The following is a 19406-nucleotide window of genomic DNA, read 5'->3' on the forward strand; positions in this document are numbered from 1 at the left end:
GAACCAGAAGTTACGGCGAACCTGAGCCAAGGGTGTCGGATGTCCTTTTTGCTGTGGGAAGTCAACCGGAGTCAAAGGCAACAGAACGATCTTCAAGCCTGTATGCTGAAACTTCTTGCCTGAGCTTTTTGAATACCGGAAAAAATTGCAGTCCAAGAACCGCAAGTAATCTGATGAACCCCATTGAAGCAAGACTCTCCAAATGAAAGCCGAGGCCTGAGGAAAGAAAAAAGCATAGAAAACTTTAATGCAGAACCTTTCGAAGAATGTGTGATGACAAAAAGCCTCTGTAAGTTCCATCCTTAATTGTAAATTACTTTTGTAATCTAGGAGATGTGTTATAGATCAGGCCTGCACAACATACGGGCCGCATGCGGCCTGCAATGTTAGTTATTTAGGCCTGTCTGCTTGATTGAATTATTTAATCATATGCGGGAATATGAAATTACACGATTTTTTCCAAGCGTTGAATTAAATTTTTACTGACTTTGCATATTTACGTTCATGCGATTAATGTCACAATCATGTTTCTTTCAACTTGACAATAAATTACATTTGGAGTTATTCCCACTGTCATATTTAATAACAAATTATTATAGTTGCTTCGAGGGTTTGTTAGCGCTAGTGTCGCTGCGGGAATATTCAAAGTTACATCTCCGTGATAACAACTTGATGTCTACGAACGAGAAAGAATGGTATTACACAAAGTTGGCCGTGCTTTGGCAGTGTAGTGGTTGGTTGTAGCTGGAGCAATATATTATATAACTGTTATCATAATCTGCATTATTGTGAGTTTTTCATCATTAGCTTTTTGTAATTAATATTGTCAATCTCGACACAATGAGCTTAAGTAAAAAGCATAAAATTGATTCGGAACATCGAGCATTTAACCCTGAGTGGACAAACAAATATTTTTTTACGTTGTTTAAGGACAAAATAGTGTGAATTGTTTGCCAGGAATCTATCGCTGTGCTGAAAGAGTACAATCTAAGAAGTCATTTTGAATCGAAACATCCTAATCTTGGCGAATTGGATGCAAGTGAAAAGCAAATAAAAGCAGCAAAGTTATTGAAAGTCCTTAGCAGTGAGCAACAAGCCTTTAAAAAAGTGACATCTGCAAATGAAGTTGCCACAAAGGTAAGTTTAAAAATATCACAAGAAATAGTTTGTGCTAGCAAATCATTTACTGAAGGAGAGTTGATAAAAAAGTGTCTGATGATTGCCGTTTCCGAATTGTGTCCTGATAAGAAAAATAATTTTGAAAATATCAGTTTGTCCCATATGACTGTTCAGCACAGGGTGACTGATATTGCCGAGGATCTTAAAGATAGCCTGCAAAAATCGGCTAGTGAATTTATCTATTATTCGCTTGCTATGGATGAAAGTACTGACGTGAAAGATACTGCACAGCTTTTAATATATGTAAGCGGCGTTAATAAGAATTTTGAGGTGACAGAGGAGCTTACTGGTTTGTGTTCAATGAAAGGAAGAACAACAGGAAAGGAGATCGCAGAAAATGCAAAGATGTGTGTAACCGAAAAACTATCCTTAAATTTCAAGAATTTAGCAGTTTGCACTGATGGTGCTTCATCTATGTGTGGAAAAAATGTTGGTGCTGTAACATTTATTGAATAGTATGCAGGTAAACCATTCACAAAATTTCACTGCCTAATTCATCAGCAGGTGTTATGTTCAAAGTATTTGCAGTTGATCATGTGATTAAAGTAGTATTTGCTCTGGTCAACTATATTTGAGCTCGGGGTTTGAAACACAGAATGTTTCAGGCGTTTCCAGAAGAAAATGATACCCAGTATGGGGATCTACCATGCCACACTGATGTACATTGGTTGAGCCACGATAAAGTTTTGTCACGCTTTGTCGCTCTAAAAAATGAACTAGTTGAATTTTTATAATCTCAAGAAGATATGGAAAAATTCCCAGAAATAATGGATGAAGAATGGAATCAAGATTTATTTTTCTTGTGTGACATTTTGGGTTACTTGAATGACCTTAACTTAGAGCTTCAAGGAAAAAATAAGTTTGTTTTTAAGTTAATGTCTCTTATAAAGGTATTATATGTCTCTTATATGTCTCTATATAAATTATATGGACTTCCAAAAATACATAAACAAAATGTGCCATTGCGTCCCATAGTGGATGGCATTGATTCCCCCACATATAAATTAGCCAAACATTTAGCCAAAACGCTCACACACTACACTGGCAACACACCATCACACATAAAAAAACTTGGCCCACTTTAAAGCCAGTATAGAAAACCTCACACTCCAACACACTGACATAATGGTCAGTTTTGACGTCTCCTCCTTATTCACTAATGTCCCACTCAAAGAAACCCTTGAGCTCATCCAAGCCAAGTTTCCTCCCGATATCTCAGCCCTATTTCACTTCACAATGAACTCAGGCTATTTCGTTTGGCAAGGAAAGTTCTACAAACAGATAGAGGGGACAGCCATGGGTTCACCACTTTCCCCACCCTTGGCCAATTTCTTTATGGAGACATTTGAAGAGAAAGACTTAAACTCCGCCCCACAAAAACCCACTATTTGGCTTCGTTATGTGGATGATGTGTTTGCTATTTGGCCACATGGCTCAGACACACTCCACTCCTTCCTAACACGCTTAAACAACCAACATCCCAGAGTCCAGTTCACCTTAGAAAAAGAGGAAAACAACACCCTCCCCTTCCTAGACACTTTAATCACCCGCCAGCTTGATGGATCTTTGGTTTTCTCTGTTTACAGAAAACCCACCCACACTGGCAGATACATTCACCAGCAATCACCTCACAACAATATGGGGTGATGAAAACACTATATAACAGGGCAAAATTAATCTGCTCAGATGACAAGGCCCTGACTATGGAACTAAACCACATCCTCAACACTTTCTTAGCCAATGGCTATAACCCCAAAAACAAAAAATACTAAAACCTGTAAACCACAACCCCCCTCCACAATAAAGACTACACCAAGTCTATCACTATCCCCTACATCCAGGGCACCTCTGAAAAAATAACTAATATCCTCAAAAAATATGACCTTACTTCCTGTTACAGACCATATAAAAAGTTGGCATCCCTTATCCGCTCTACCAAAGACCAACCACTTCCCCTAGACCTACCTGGTGTATACCAGGTCCCTTGCAGCTGCAAATTGTCCTACTTTGGCCAAACAGGCAGAACAACAAATATCAGGATTTCAGAACACCAAGACTACATCCGGTTTCACCAGTACAGCCACTCTTGGCTGGCAGACCATGCCTTAGATACCCACCATAAAATTCGTTGGAAGAAAACAAAAATAATCCATCGCAGGAAGTTTAAATACGAAAGATTATTCAAAGAATCTTCAGCAGCTCTAAAAAACGTTCCTAACCTCAACAAATTTGGGTGCATGAAACTGCCCCAAATTTGGGAGACTTTCATTATGAGAACTTCAGCCCAACTGCCAAGGCTACCAAATTAGCCCGCAAGAGGGCACCATTAGGACTTTAGGAACAAAATTAGTTTCTTACTTTCTTCCTCATTTGCTTTGTTAGTTCCTTAGTGCACATACCATATCTTTATGTTCCTGAAGATGGCAATGTGACATTGCCGAAATATAGAAGTGATTCATTAAAGTTATCTTTAATTAATATACTTTATATGCGTTGTTAATTCCGTAAATTAATTACCAGTTATATCTAACCAACGTATAAGTCTTACTACTAGTCTCTTATAAAGGCATTCAAAATGAAATTAAGTGTGTTTCAAAATCAACTTGCTAAGGGAGGATATGTTACATTTCTTAACATTTCCAATGGTGGGTGGAAAATATAAGAAGCACATATCACTTCTAAGTGAGGAGTTTCAGAAAAGAATGCCATTGAGTAATGAAGACGAAGTCCGCATAAAAGTGATTGAGGATCCATTTTCTGTCGAAGCAGGAAATGTACCTGTCGAACTCCAGATGGAAGTTATTGATCTCCAGTGTTCTGAAAACTATCGGGTCAAGCATAGGGAAAGTACTTTACAAGAGGTTTATTCTATTCTGGATCAGGATAAATTTAAAAGTTTGTTGGATGCTGCCTACTAGATATTTTGTATGTTTGGGAGCACAAACCTGTGATTAAACATTAAATATACCTGTGAACAAACATTTTCAGTCATGAACTTGAACAAAACCAAACAGCGTTCATCTTTAAGTGATATCAATTTAGATGCCATATTAAGAACGGCCACTTCAAACATGACACCAAACTTTGATAAAATAGTAGCAACAAAGAAATGCAATGTGTCACATTGTGACATTCAGTCACTGATATTTCACTGAGAATAAGTGTGATATTCTCAGTGAAATTATTAGTAAACTTTGTGTTTATGTTTAAGTGTTTTTATTGAGAAATGTTGCAGCTATATCTGTTTGTAAATAATTTTAATTGTAACTAAAAAATTTAAATATACATATTAATTAGTAGTATTTACCGAAATGATCTGGCCCTTTGTCAGGTGGTCCAAGTTGGGTTTGGCCATCAAAGACAATCAAGTTGTGCAGGCGTGTTATAGATGGACTGATAAGAATTAGTAATAAGGAGTATCTAAGAAAGTCCTCTGATCTGTTATTGATTGAAATATAACTTGTGAGATAACTTGGCATAGTTAGCCAATCTCTTTGAGAGTAAATTAGTGTTAGTAATTGAATTAAATATGCAGAGGAGTAATTGAGTAATTATATTGTATAGGTATCTAGTTTTGAAGAAGGAAAGTTTGGTTCTTTATGCTAAAAGTTTAAAGGATAGATAGAGAGAGTAACCTCCCTATCACTTATTTAATGTACTTTGTAATTAAATGTGTTTTATTTATATGCAAGTAGAGTGCTGCCTGATTTTTTTTATTTTACAACTGCACTGTTCCTTAAAAAAAAAAAAAAAAAAAAAAATCGGACTTGTGAGCGGGAATCAACCAAGGCATTAAAAGCACAGTTTAAGTACTTAAGAACCACGATTGTTTATGTAAATTTTGTTGAAGGAACTTATGTTAGTAAGAGAGGGAGAGAGAGAGAGATCTACCGGACGTACTACTAAGTCTTCTGCCGATATAAATAATACTGATGGCGCAGTGTTACAAATAAATTTTCCAGTGTTCATAGGCATTTGACTAGTAAATACGGAAGGTGGATAAACATAGTACGCAGTAGAATAAGTAAGGAAGGTTACGAAAGAAAAGCGCGCACTGCTAATCAGAATAAAGATAGAGTAAAGATATCACATATATAACCAAATAACAACATCGTTACAGTTATTCTATCTTTATTCAATTGCCACTTACACTGAAGATAATGTATAAGTTTCAGATCAAAATATTCCATTAGATATTTTAATAATAAACTTTCTTGTTGGTACATGTTTATATGTCATAAGCACCTCTCAAAACTCATCTTTTCTTTTTTGCCTTTCTCATCATAGCTGTCACTCTTCCCTGACTTATTCTTTATACTGCTCCTGAATCTATCTGGTCATCACATTTTCCCCAATATTAGTTCTGTAACATTTTATGTGGTTTTTTGTTGTTCATCCATTTAACTCCCCTTGCAATTTATTATTCTAATTCTGGAGGGTGGGGGATGCATTCAATTATAGTTTTCTTCAGGCTTCCCCCCCCCCCCCGATCACTTCTCATGCACTACTGACCCCCTTTGCCCTAGAGTTTCTCCTACCAACCTGCCTTCTTGCTTTATTTATAATCACCTGCTTTATAATTCCATATACAGTATACTCCTTTTTTAAACAAACTTGCTGCCAGCGAAGTTAAAACTGCACAATTGCTGTGACCAGTTGGAGCAATAACAGTTACTTTATTTACCAATAGATTTGCAGGTGTTATTACCAGATTTAACATCTAATTATTAACAGATTGTGCCTTGCAAGTCTCTTATCAAGGGCAATCGTTAAAAGCTAATGCATTCTTAGGACTATATCATTCTATTTATCAGCGAGTTGAATATTATTGTTCTAAGGTACTCTGCTAAATGCCTGTTCTGTAACTAACATGTCTACTAATGTATATGAAATAAATATATACTGTATATATATATTTATTTATTTCATTCTACTTAGATTATTTGGTTGATAGTTTCTTTTTAAAATATTTTATTTATGATGATGAATTTGTCATTTTATTATGAATTAAAAAAAAATGGCATCTATTTATTGCTAGATCAAAAGTCAGGACTTAGTAAAGATTTTCATCACCAGAATTAGAGATGTTCAGCCATATTTAAATGCTGTTGTTGATGAAAGATTTCAACAGGCTTTGGAAGAGGCCAGAAAAGTGGACGAGTTAATTCGAAGTAAAACAAAAACTGAGGAGGAGCTGGCAAGGGATACACCATTCTTAGGGGTGCCCATTAGTGTCAAAGAAGCAATTGCTGTAAAAGGTACATATGTTGTAGTTAATATTTTATCACATAATACATTCAGTGGTATTTCATTTTAATAGTACAAATTATTTTATTTATTTAAAAATAGAAAAAAAAAAGTGGAGAAGAACATGGCCATATCAATGGTGTATTTTTAATTATATACACAGAGTGATTCTAAACTATTGTCAGAGTTTCCATGGCCTATAATTTTCAAACTGGAAGCAACAAAATAAAACTGCTTACAGAATATGAAAGTGTAACTCAAAAACTTTTTATTTGGCAATGCTGTACTTACCATATTGAGGAGATAATAGGACATCATACTTCTAAATGGTGACTGTTCAAGAGAAAGCGATGTGCATACTTTGTTTTTTGAAACAAAGTCTGTTATCACAACACAGTGTCATTACAGAACTCAGTATGGAAGACATCCACCTTCAGATAATGCTATCCAATGTTAGTTAAAGCAATTTCAAGAGACTAGTAGTGTTCAGCACCAACAGGAAGACCAAGCACTTCACAGGAAGATGATCAAATCCAGGAAGCATTTTAGAAGTCTACAAAAATCAACTAGACAAGCTTCTTTGCAATAGATAAATTAAAGGTACCAAGAAATTATATACTTGGTTTAATTCATTATCCAAGTGTAAGCAAACAAAGTTTGCGCCTGAAGTATCTTCAGGACTGGGGCAACTCATGGCAAAGGTGGTATGACTTCACATCACTTGCCTTAATATCCCATAATGCAAAGCATGTCTCCTTGTGAACATGTATAATGCTATGCATTATGGGAAGGGTCACTACCCAGACCAGTTTCGACCTATATTGAGGTGTCATCAGTGTGAGCCAGACCCAGAGGTAAGATACCAAGGTTGAAGTAATGTGCAGAAGTCATATTTTCCTATGTCAGTTGCCAAAAGGTGTTGCACCTTATTATTAAAATACTCTGGATTAGAGATAGATAATTGGTGAAAGTTTTTCACTTTGTTATGCTATAAATTAAAAATACTAAGAAATTATATACTTGGTTTAATCCATTATCCAAGTGTAAGCAAACAAAGTTTGCACCTGAAGTGACTTCTACTTTACTTCAACCTTGGTATCTCACCTCTGGGTCTGGCTCCCACTGATGAGACCTCAATAAAGGTCGAAAGCAGTCTGGGTAGCGACCCTTCCCATAATGCATAGCATTATACATGTTCGCAAGGAGATGTGCTTTGCATTGTGGGTTACTAAGGCAAGTGATGTAAAGTCATACCACCTTTGCCACGAGTTTCCCCCGGTCCTGAAGATACCTCAGGGCGCAAACTTTGTTTGTTTACACTTGGATAATGGATTAAACCAAGTACCGTATATTATTGCGTATAATGTGAAAAATTTATGGTCTAAGTTAGGGGTTCGCATTATATGCAGATCTTAAAAAATATAACATCTTATTAGACTTGCACACACAATATATACTACCTAATGCCTATGCAATGAAATCCACTTGACCCACTCACATTTGGCGACCGAGTGCGCATAAAGCCAGTAATGTAAGTAGTGCTAATATTCCACTCCCTTGGCGGGATATTAGCACAGTTATATCGGTTTAACCACAGTTCATTTTAAATATCATTCGTTAAACAAACTTAGCCTGAAAATGAATATTTCTTTCGTTAATTCATATTGTATTTTGACATTTTATTTTAAAATGAATATTTCATTCGTTAATTCGTATTGTTTTATTTATAATGTTAGGGAACAAGATTAACAGATCGCATTATATGTGGACATGGCATTTTAGGGCTAGTTTTCAAACACAATTTCTAGTTCACATTATGCGCGAAAATATACGGTATATAATTTCTTGGTATCTTTAATTTATACTATAACTAAGTGAAAAACTTTCAACAACTTGTTTGTAATAGGTATACCACAAATGACTGTTCAGAGGTTTGTTCATAACCACTTTCAACTCTGTGCCTACAAACTGCAGATTGTGCAGAGCTTTATAACCGGAAGATAAAACCTACATTTGCAATTTGCCCAAGACATTTTGTCAAAAGTCAGGGATTTAAATTGTCATAACTTCAGAATATGTGGAATCAGAAAACTCTCATGCCATTTGAGTATTAGAAAGAGATAGTCCAAAGATGAACATCTGGTGTGCTTTGTCATGTTCGGAAGTTTTGGGGCCCTTTTTCTTTGTTGAAAAAATAGTGACAGTGATGAACTATCTGGACATGCTACAGCTGTATCTGTTACCCCAGTTGGAGGCTCATCAGCCAAATGTGGTGTTCCAGCAACATCGAGCATCGCCACATTGGTCTTTTATTGTCCAAGAATTTCTTGACATGCATTTTCCTGGGTGCTGGGCTGGGTGTGGTGGACCGATTCCATGGCCTTCATACTCGCCCGATATTATGCTGCTTGATTTCTTCCTGTGGGCCAGATACTTGTGACCTTCCTCGACAAACTGAAGACTAGAATTATTGCTGCGATTAAAAGAGTTATACCACAAATGATGGAGAACACTTGGAGGGAAATTGATTATCTCTTGGACATCTTACATGCCACAAAAGGTGTGCATGTTGAAGTTGTTTAGCATTCTACAGTATTAATTCTATAGGCAATAAAACTTTTTGAGTTACACTTTCACATTCTGTAAGCAGTTTTATTTTGTTGTTTCCGGTTTGAAAATTATAGGCCATGGAAACCCTGATAATAATATCCTCATAGGGAACATTCCACAGACCTGTTGCCAGCTTGGTCACTTGTCTTTGAATCCTCTCTAACACCTTCTGATCCCTAAGAAACCCAGGTGACCAAATCTGTGCACAGTAGTCAAGATGCTGCCGAATCATAACCTTATAAAAAGGGATAATAACTTCTGTGTCTGTACCTGTTAGCATTTTTTCCAATCACAAACAGAAACTTTATGAACTTAGGACAAATTAGCCAAGTGTGGCAACACTAGTAACTTCATATCATACAGGATCAAGTAGATGAAGAAAATAATGTATTATGATGAATAAAATTTTTAAAAAATGCGTGTTGTAAAAATATCTTAACTTTTTATTCAACAAGCTACATAGTTTCCATTCTGCAAATTAAGGAAGAAATCTGATTTCTAGAAATGCATCTTTGGTCCTTCACTCAATTCGTTGAGTGAAGTTATAAAGAAAACTTTGAAAATTTGACTTCATCATTCTCCACCTGAGGATTAGTGAGGAGATTAGTAGAATTATGTTCTCCACAGTAAAAGTTCTAAAGCTAAGAGAAGCCAAATACAGTAGTTCCATAGCACAGTTATAAAAACAATGGGACAGTGTATCCTTCAACTGGAAAATACAAGTCTTCAATTTTTATCATGATATATATATATATAATTATACACACACACACACACACACACTAGGGGGACTCCGTCCCCCTGACGCCTATGCCCCCTGCCCCACGAGTTCCGGACTGGTAAGCCGGTTCTCGTTGGAGGGGGGGGAGGATTTAATATCTTATATGTCTCTCTCATGTCTCCTCTTTTCTGCCTATCAACTAAACTTGGTAACCTACACATCCTCAACCTATTCTCATAGGGAGTATTCCACAGACCTGTTACCAGCTTGGTCACTTGTCTTTGAATAGTCTCTAACACCTCCTATCCCCAAGAAACCCAGGTGACCAGATCTGTGCACAGTAGTCAAGATGCTGCCAAATCATAGCCTTATAAAAAGGGATAATAACTTCTCTGCCTGTACTTGTTAGCATTTTTTTTAACAACCAAGTAATCCTTTAAGCTATTTTACCAACTATCTCAACATGCCCTCTGTTAAGATAGTTGGTAAAACTTCAACTCTATATTTTAGCACAATAAGAGGGATATCATCAGGATCTGATGGCTTATTGGTGTTTAAGCTATTCAAGATTCTTCTGAATTCTTTGATGAAAACCTGAACTGCATGTAATGTGCAATTCTTAATAAAGTATGTAGTACTTTGCTCTGGTCAGGGTTGAGGCAGTATAGGAGTTGGAGGAGAAGAATGAATGAATGACTGAACTGCATGTAATGTGCAATTCTTAATAAAGTATGTAGTACTTTGCTCTGGTCAAGGTTGAGGCAGTATAGGAGTCGGAGGAGAAGAATGAATGATGCCAGTAGGTTGGTCTTGTCTTTGGTATTGCAATAGTATCATCTGGATGTGAGAGAGGACATGGAATTCTGCAACTCCTGCACTGATGATCAAAGCCAAGTACTTCATCCCCTTATTTTATCAAAAACTGCTTATCGCATGCCTCCCATAGTATTTTATCAGAAAGAAATCTGAAGAATCCTGACTTCCCTAGATAACTGAGTGCCCTGGTCTTGATAATATCCCTCCTACTATGTTAAAAATCAAGCTGCAGAATTAGTACCTGTCTGCATTATACTATACTGTACTGCCTTTTCAATCTTTCCTACTTGACTGGCATCTACTCTATAACATGGAAACAAATCTATTTGTATTCAGCTCATTCCAAACAAGTTGCATCCCAATTGGCCTTAGCAAGGAACCAGAAGGCTTGACTGCCTTTTGGTCAAAAAAGTAGTAATGTCATATATTTTATTTGTTAAATTCCAGCTATAACAACAACAATAACACACACACACACACACACACACACACACACACACACACACACACACACACACACACACACACACACACACACACAGAGAGAGAGAGAGATGCTTTACATTTTTTTCTTTATTGTTATTTTATTACAAATTAAGTTTCTTTTCTCTTATCCAGTTTCATATATATATATGTTGTTCTCTTAATTTTACAGGGATGCTATTTACAACAGGACTGGTTTGCAGGAAAGGTGTGAAAGCTACTGAAGACTCTGATAATGTAAAACTGATGAAACAAGCAGGAGCTATTCCCCTTGTAATGACTAATACCAGTGAACTGTGTCTGTGGTGGGAATCTTATAATAATATTTATGGGCGTACCAGCAACCCATATGATACGACAAGGATCGTAGGTGGCAGTAGCGGTAGGTAGCTTAACCCAATCTATCCCAATTTATATATCAAAATATCCTTTTTATTGAGGGTAATATAGAGTATATGACAAGATCACTATCAATAATATAATGATATATGTCAAATACATGCTTGAAGTGACTTTTAAAAAAATGTACTATGTTGGTCTATAGAGCAAGGTTTCTGGATTAGCTTGCCCATGGTTTAATGTTTTCAATCCTTCATGTGAGTGAGATTGTTATTTAATAAAACAAAATCACAAAATTTTAGTGGCTCAGAGTGCAACAGTTGTTGGAAACTGGTGCTGTGTTGAGGTAGAAAGGAAGTGGTAACTGGTCCATGGATGTAAATCAAGTTGAAATGGTAAGCTTTCCAACATTTCTCTTATAAATTATTAATCAGGTCAGCCATAAAGTATGCACTCCCTGAATCTAATATTTGATATTATGCACTAAACATGGCAGCTCACGTTTGCACAAAAAATATTATTGTGAATAGATGATACTCACAAATTAATCAATCATACTGCCTTCTTTGATTAAGCCACATTTTGTGTTTCTAGTATAGTGCACCAAAACAGTTATTGGATTTGGAAATCTGTATATTGTTATCAAACAAGATATAACAGTTGCAAGTTAAACACGTGCTGTGCCCTGACTTTGAATTCAATAATGAGACCATTCTTCTTTGTAGAAGCCCCATTAACAAGGATGGCATACCCAAAGATGTAAATTTATGCTGTCTTTCAGATACCATGTGGGTATCTTTTCAAGCATGACAGAGCCCAGCACAAGCCTTCCTGAATGAGAAGTTTATGGATACATTCGGAGAGTTGGTCTCAGTTGAATGGCTTTCTAAGTCACTAGAAGATATTTCTCAAGATTTTTTGAAGGTATGTAAAGGACCTACATAAAGTTTTGCAGATCTGGAAAAGGCATATGACAAGGTGCCAAGAGAAAATCTATTCAAAACTCTACAGTTGTATGGTGTCAATGGAGCATTATATCAAACAATACTTGATCTTTATTTGAGTTGTAAGTCAGCAGTTAGAATTGAAGGAAGTACAGGAAGATGGTTTTATTTTAAATCTGGTGTCAGCAAGGATGCACTTTATCCCCTATGTTATTTATTATATATATGGATCACATTATGAAAGAAAGTTGTATTAAACCTGATAGCCAGCCTGGCTGGCAGAGTGGTTAGCGTATATGCTCTCCGAGTGGTTAGAGTATTCAAACCCAGCCAAAAGGCTGTGGGGCAATGTTTGTGATTGTCTGTAGAAATACTAGTGGTGGTGCTTGGTAGTAGATGGCGTTGGTGTGGTTGCAGTCAGTTGGTGGATTGAGTGGTGGAGACAGATTTGTAGAGCGGGTGCCTTCCTTTGATGAGTCTTTGGATTCCTTGGAGGTATCAAATAATAATAATATCAAAATTGGAGATGTTAATCTCAGCTCTTTACTTTATGCAGATGATGTTATACTTCTAAATAAATCCAGTACAAGTCTGCAAGATTCCCTAACTAAATTGAATAACTGTTGTAATAGATGTGGTATGAAGATCAGCAATCTTCATACCACAAAGACGATGAAAATAAGCAGCAGCATTGAAAATATCAACTGCATTGCGAATGGTGAACCTATAGAACAAGTAAAACATTACAGCTATATAGGCATGATTTTTTAGTGACAATGGTAAATTAAATATGGAAATAGACAACAGAATCAGCAAAGCTGGTAGGTAAGATGTTGAGTGAATAGATTTATATGGAATAAGAGAGAAATTGGTCAAAACACTAAATTAGCTATATACAAGACAGCGTTCAAACCAATTTTAACTTATGCATCTGAGAGCTGGGTTAGAAATAAAACACTTGACCAAAGACTAGAGACCACAGATATGAGAGTCCTGAGAAAGATTAGAGGCGTTAACAGATGGCAATATCATATTAAAAACAAGGATATTAGGAAAGAACTTAACATTGTTAGCATCCAGGAATATGTTAGCAGAGCTAATCTCAGGTGGTATGGTCACCTAATCAGAATGAGAGAGGAAAGATTAGCAAAAACAAGTGTTCTCTGCCAGGTTGGCAGGAAAAAGACCCACAGGAAGACCAAGATATAGGTGGATTTATACAATAAAAAGTGCCTTAGAAGATAGAAATATAAGATCTGATAATGTTGGAGTCTTGACAGGTAACAGATTGATTTGGAGGAAAACTGTAGATAGTAATGATGTAAATTTTTCGTGTAGTACTATTGTTAAATTCTGAATGAAAGAGAATTGATTTCATTCAGATTTAATGAGTAACAACATTCCTGGAGCTAATAATTGTGCATCAGAGAGCAGAAAGCTGAATGTAAATTACCAACATCGTTTATAATTCAGATATTTTTCTCTATCCATTTTACTGTTGTTGGTCATTGTTAAATTTACCAGAAGTTAAAAGTATGTGAACCTTGTGTTATTGTGTAACTATCTGACTCATAATGTAAGCTAGGTAATTGGATTAAGCATTGAAGACCTGAGGCAAACACGTGCACCAGAGTTGAATTGCGCACAGAAGTTTCCGGCGAAGCACGCTAGGTGTAGTGGCAGCACTGGGTGCTGGAGAAGTTAGGTGACGAGAGCAAAAAAGGAGAAGAACGTGATGTAGGAAGAAAAACATCACGCCTCGGATATATAGAGCTTGGCAGCGCCAGCATGGGACTTTTATTTCCTTTTTCCATTCTACGGATTCGAGTTCCAGGATTCCCGAGGAAGGTTGCCGGAGCACACGGACATAGTGAGGCAGCCCACCGGTCAAGCAGCAGTTCAGCGAGTACAGACTTTGGCCTTGCAGAAGACACAGCGCAGATCGACAAGTTATGTTGAACCACTTGACCCAATAGCGGCAGGCTAGAATGGCTTACATCGAAGGAGACAAACTGTGTCCAAGCCCACCAGTTGATTCCTTCAGATAAAATCAAGCAGACACATGATCACCGAGACGAAAGCACTCTATAGACAAATAGGAAGAAGACAAAGTATAATGTTAAAATTTTTCTATTAAGCTTAAGTTCTAAGAGGGATTATTCGTGTTCGTGCAAGGAACTTTCTAGTTAATCAAGTTACGTTAAAGGAAAGGACTTTAGGGCTAAAGCAAGGAGAAAAAGGGGGAACCGTATGTTCTAGAAAAGAAGGTTGCATTGGAATTTGCTTATGCTTTGTGGTGTACTTAGTCTGATAATTCATTAAGCCTCAGGAAGTGTTGATTCCAACTAGAATGTTAAGCTTCAAGTTGGAACTCTTATTTAGTTTCAATTGAGATTTTGAGGCATGTAATGCAATGTTAAGGGTGAATTTGTATTACTTAAATAATTGAATTCAATCTGAAGGATAGTTTTCATTTTTAACTAGAAATTAATGATACCTGTACTATGTTTGATTTGATAAATAAATGTCTTTTTTTTTTGTCAATCTAACAACTTTCCTGACTTTAATCCTATTGCATCGCTCATAAAAGCCAGAACCAGTGCAGTGGTTAAGACATAAGGGACTACAACTGCAAATGAAATAAAAGTTTTGTATGATTTAAATACTCAGCGAACTAATCAAGGAATTAATTAATAGTGTACATTTCTGGATGCTAATTCTCTGATACTGTGTTCTTCTCTTGTCTAGAATTTAGGATAGTGCAGCACAAAAATCTAAATTTTTCCTAAACTCGAAAAGGGATTAGCACCAGAGTTGAAACAAAGGAATTGGTGCTACCCAAAGGCAATCCCTTTATCTTTCCAACTTTGTACACTCATCATTAGATTAACTAGTGGTCTAGAGTTGATAACACGACTGCATAGTAGTATATTGGATAAGTCATTCAACACAACTAAGATTGATGAGCAAATACAATAACTGCAAAGATAAAGTTAATGATACAAAAATAGAACTTATTACACTATCATATCCTGTACACCCCTTGAGGGTACATATCAGGAATTTGATGATGATGTAAAGGACCTTGCAACCAAAGGCAGGAAAGAATATGATTAAATTTTACAGGTGAAACCATTAAACTACTTGTATCATACAGTATGATATCCAGGTGCAATGTTATTTTTCTCATTAATATTCAATATACAATATTTAAACTAGAATATAATTTTTATTTCTGTTTGATCAAATAGTGGTATGTAAGAATAGCTTTTCTCAGTGATGCATGCTTTTTGACTGTATACCCTTAGAATTATTGTTTATTACAAGTTTAACAGCAAGTGATGATGTACTATACTCTTCTCTTTTTTTTTCTTTATAAATTAATTTAAAACAATTTTTTATTGAAAATATATTTTTCAGTTTACATAATCTCGGCTTACATTTTATTTATAGGTGAAAGGGCTACCATAGAATTAAAATATCTTTTCTCAGTAAAAGTCTTGTGCAAAATAGATTATTGCATATTCAGCATGGATGGGATGAGGGGGGTTAACACATACACTGCTTGAAAAGAAGTCGATGGACACATTGTGAGGAAGAAACAGCCATGGTGCCCATCTTAATAAGATGTAGGATGCTTCCTTTTGCTGTGATGATCGCAGCAATCCTATTGGACATACTTTCCACAAGCACACGATAGTGATCAATGGGAATTTTGGACCATTCTTCTTGTAGGCATGTAATGAGTTCCTGGAATATTCTGGATGTCCCTTGACCTCAGGTAAGGTCAAGTCCATTCATGTCCCTTGACCTCAGGTAAGGTCAAGGGACATGAATGTCCCTTGACCTTACCTGACACTTCAGTTCATCCCACAGATGTGCTATCAATAGGATTGAGATCAGGACTCTGTGGTGGCTAGTCAAGTGTGGTGACATTCATGTCCACAAACCATGCAGTTACAGCAGCAGCAGCAGCCTTATGACACAGTGCATTGTCTTGTTGAAAGAGACGATGGTCAGTTCTAGAAACACCACAAAGTAGGAAGCATTGCATTGTTCAGAATGTTCAGATACCTCTCGGAGTTCAGTGTTCATGGCACCACAGAGGTCTGAGGTCAAACCAGGAAAAACAGGACCATGCCATCACACTGTCACCTTTGAATTTCATAGTTGGGGTTATGCACTCTGGTAAGAGACGTTCACCGAGCACCTGTCACACCCGTCCATCTGCTTGGTAGAGGGTATAGCATGATTTGTTGCTCTATAACACCAGTTTCCAAGTTTCCACATTTCACTGTACATTCTCTTTGTGCCACTGCATGCTTGTTAGTTCAGGTAATGTGGGGCTTGCATATTGCAGTCCTACCATGGAAACCCATGTTGTGAGCCTTGGTTCTGAATGCAGAGGAAACAATGCAAAGTTCTGAAACAATCTAATGCAGAGGAACTCTGTAGTCAGTGTATCAGCCAACGAACAGCAGTTTTTACATATTATTCTTTGTAGCACCCTACGGTCACGTTTGGTTAGTGTTGTGGGTTGTCCACTATTGGTAGCACTTGCAATTGACTCCCTGTTCTAAGTATGGTATCACTGATTGTTGACCTGGGATGGTCCAATTTTTCAACAATTTGCTGAACAGATAGGCTTGCAGCATGGCATCCTATCATAATGCCTCTTTCAAACTCCGTCAGTTCCCTTCTTACAGTCATTTCATTCAAACATGGTTGCACTGACTTGGGAGTATCATATTCCTCCAATTTATACCAGCTATAAACACATAACTCATCACATGGCACAATGCACCTTGCCCATGGGGTTGTCCATTGGCTTCTTTCCAAGCAGTGTATAATCAGATATTTGATCTTCGTATTGCATCTTATCCTTTTTAGCACAAATGAGTAGGCTGAGACAAGTATTATTAAATTATAAAATATATATATATAAAAAGGAACCTCTTGTGATGAGTCTTTGACTCCATGTGGATAATAACAATAATAATTCCAATATTTGATGATGGTTAGCAATGTTTGCTGCCAAGGTTAATTTGAAAGAATTAGAGTCTTGTGTCCAGAATAATAATGCTGAGCATTACCTTGAAACTGAACACTTGTTTGTTTGATGTCAAAGACAGATATGATATGATATAATGCTTCCTATGTCATTTGTAGTTTCTAGTCATAATTATGTCATAATGTCAATTGTAGGCAGTGGCATAGCTAGAGCTTTTGCCACCCAGGGCGGTCCCTGAATTTGCCATCCCTCTCAATACACCAAAAATACTACAAAAAGTCAAAACGACATACAAGGAAAGCAATGAAAACACTATGTTTATTTTTGAAGTAAAACTTTAATTTCAACATTCTAAAATATTATTTTTCTTGCTTTTCTGTTAGCAAAATCGTCGATGACATTGGCGAAGTCTATTTCATAGTAATGTAGGTAATTCTTAATCAGTTTTATTTAGAAAAACTTCTCTCACAACTAGCAACACTTGCAGCAATTGTGAGGAAAATTCGCTATAGTATTACAATATTTGGAACTGAGTTCTCGAGACTGTATTTTAGAATGCAGTGACTGCAAAAGTTGAAAAAAGGTTCAAAATGCTGCCTGGGGCAGACCGCCCACTCTGCATCCCCCCCCCAGCTACGCCACTGATTGTAGGTTATGCTTACATTATCAAGAATAAAATAGGTATGCAATCAATAGCACCATGGTCATCTTTACTTCTAACATTCTGTGTTGTCTAACTCTTTCCACAAATACACTCCTAGTGTTTGTGTGTTTTAACATGCTGCTAGTAAGAACTAGTATGTATATATTTTATATTTTTGTTTTGCTTTTTTAGGAGGTGAGGGTGCTTTGATTGCATCAGCAGGGTCCATTCTAGGTTTAGGAAATGATATAGGAGGAAGTATTCGTATCCCAGCTTTCTTTAATGGCATATTTGGACATAAACCATCAAGAGGTGAGTCTTCATTTATGAAAATTGCCCTATTTTTACAATGAAACAATTAACACTTTTTTTACATTATCTTCTTCATATATAGTACTTTTTTGAATCATCATAATACTTATTCAAGTTGTTGAGGAGTTCATTATTCCATTGTTATCTTTTTGAAAGGATCTCCTCATAGAGAAACCTTTATTTTTTAAGACCTTGCCTTACCTGAAACCAAGTCTTAAAAAATAAAGGTTTCTCCACTCAAAGAAAGGATTTGAACTTAATTATGAGCGAGCTGGTTGACAACTAGCAAAATCACTATGCCATGGAAACATGCAGAAAAAATTTATTATCCAAGAAGATACTCAGATTTTGTACATACTCTACTGATTCTTAATTCTAAAACTTAGGAACCTGTGAAGTATAAACTTCAAGTATAAATTAAGCCTCGCCCCCCCCCTCTCTCTCTCTCTACAGAGATCACTATGTGATCCATCCTACAGTACCTAATCTGCTATCCACCACTATTAGTTGGTAGCATAGTGTGTAGATGGTGGATAATAATTTAATGTACAGATGGAAGATTAAGTTGTGTATACAGTAAATTATGTGGTGTGTGTGTGTGTGTGTGTATGTGTGTGGAAGGTCCTCCCATGAATGCCCTTAAATGTGTTACATAATAACGAATTTCAGTGAAAAAGGTAGTTGGAATTTATTTTTATTTATTTATTTTTTTTGTCAGTGCCAGTAATTAATCACAAAAGACATATTTATAAGGAAACAGAATAGTTGATAGCATTCAGATTATATAGCATGGATGGTAGATTAACACAATTAGCAGCAAAAATACCAAAACTATTTTTGTTTGCTTCAATCCTCAGGATAATTTGGCATTCTCACAACATAACCCATTTGGTATACAAATAAATCTACAAATAAAGATTGATACACTGTTATTTGCAGATAATTAAATTATATTAGCTACATCAGAAGATGACCTACAGAGACAGTAAAATAATTAAATGAAATTTCAGAACAATATAATATGACAATATCAAGTGTAAAAACAAAAATGACTTTCAAAGGAGAAAGCCCATTAAGAAGTAAATGGGATGCGACTTATCA

General features: G+C 36.3%; 1 protein-coding gene across 1 annotated transcript in view; it reads left to right on the forward strand.

Moving 5' to 3' along the window:
- Nucleotides 1-19406, forward strand: part of LOC150095968 (fatty-acid amide hydrolase 2-like) — a 54598-nt gene that overhangs the window by 14200 nt on the left and 20992 nt on the right. The window contains exons 2-4 of the mRNA XM_090409138.1: nt 6218-6437; nt 11229-11438; nt 18186-18305. Coding sequence (XP_090265264.1) covers nt 6218-6437; nt 11229-11438; nt 18186-18305 — 550 coding nt within the window. The remainder of the gene's footprint in view (nt 1-6217; nt 6438-11228; nt 11439-18185; nt 18306-19406) is intronic.

Source organism: Typopeltis vanoorti, chromosome 19 (assembly GCF_054136105.1).
Source record: "Typopeltis vanoorti isolate ZY-2024b chromosome 19, IOZ_Tvanoo_1.0, whole genome shotgun sequence".
NCBI classification, from domain to species: domain Eukaryota; kingdom Metazoa; phylum Arthropoda; class Arachnida; order Uropygi; family Thelyphonidae; genus Typopeltis; species Typopeltis vanoorti.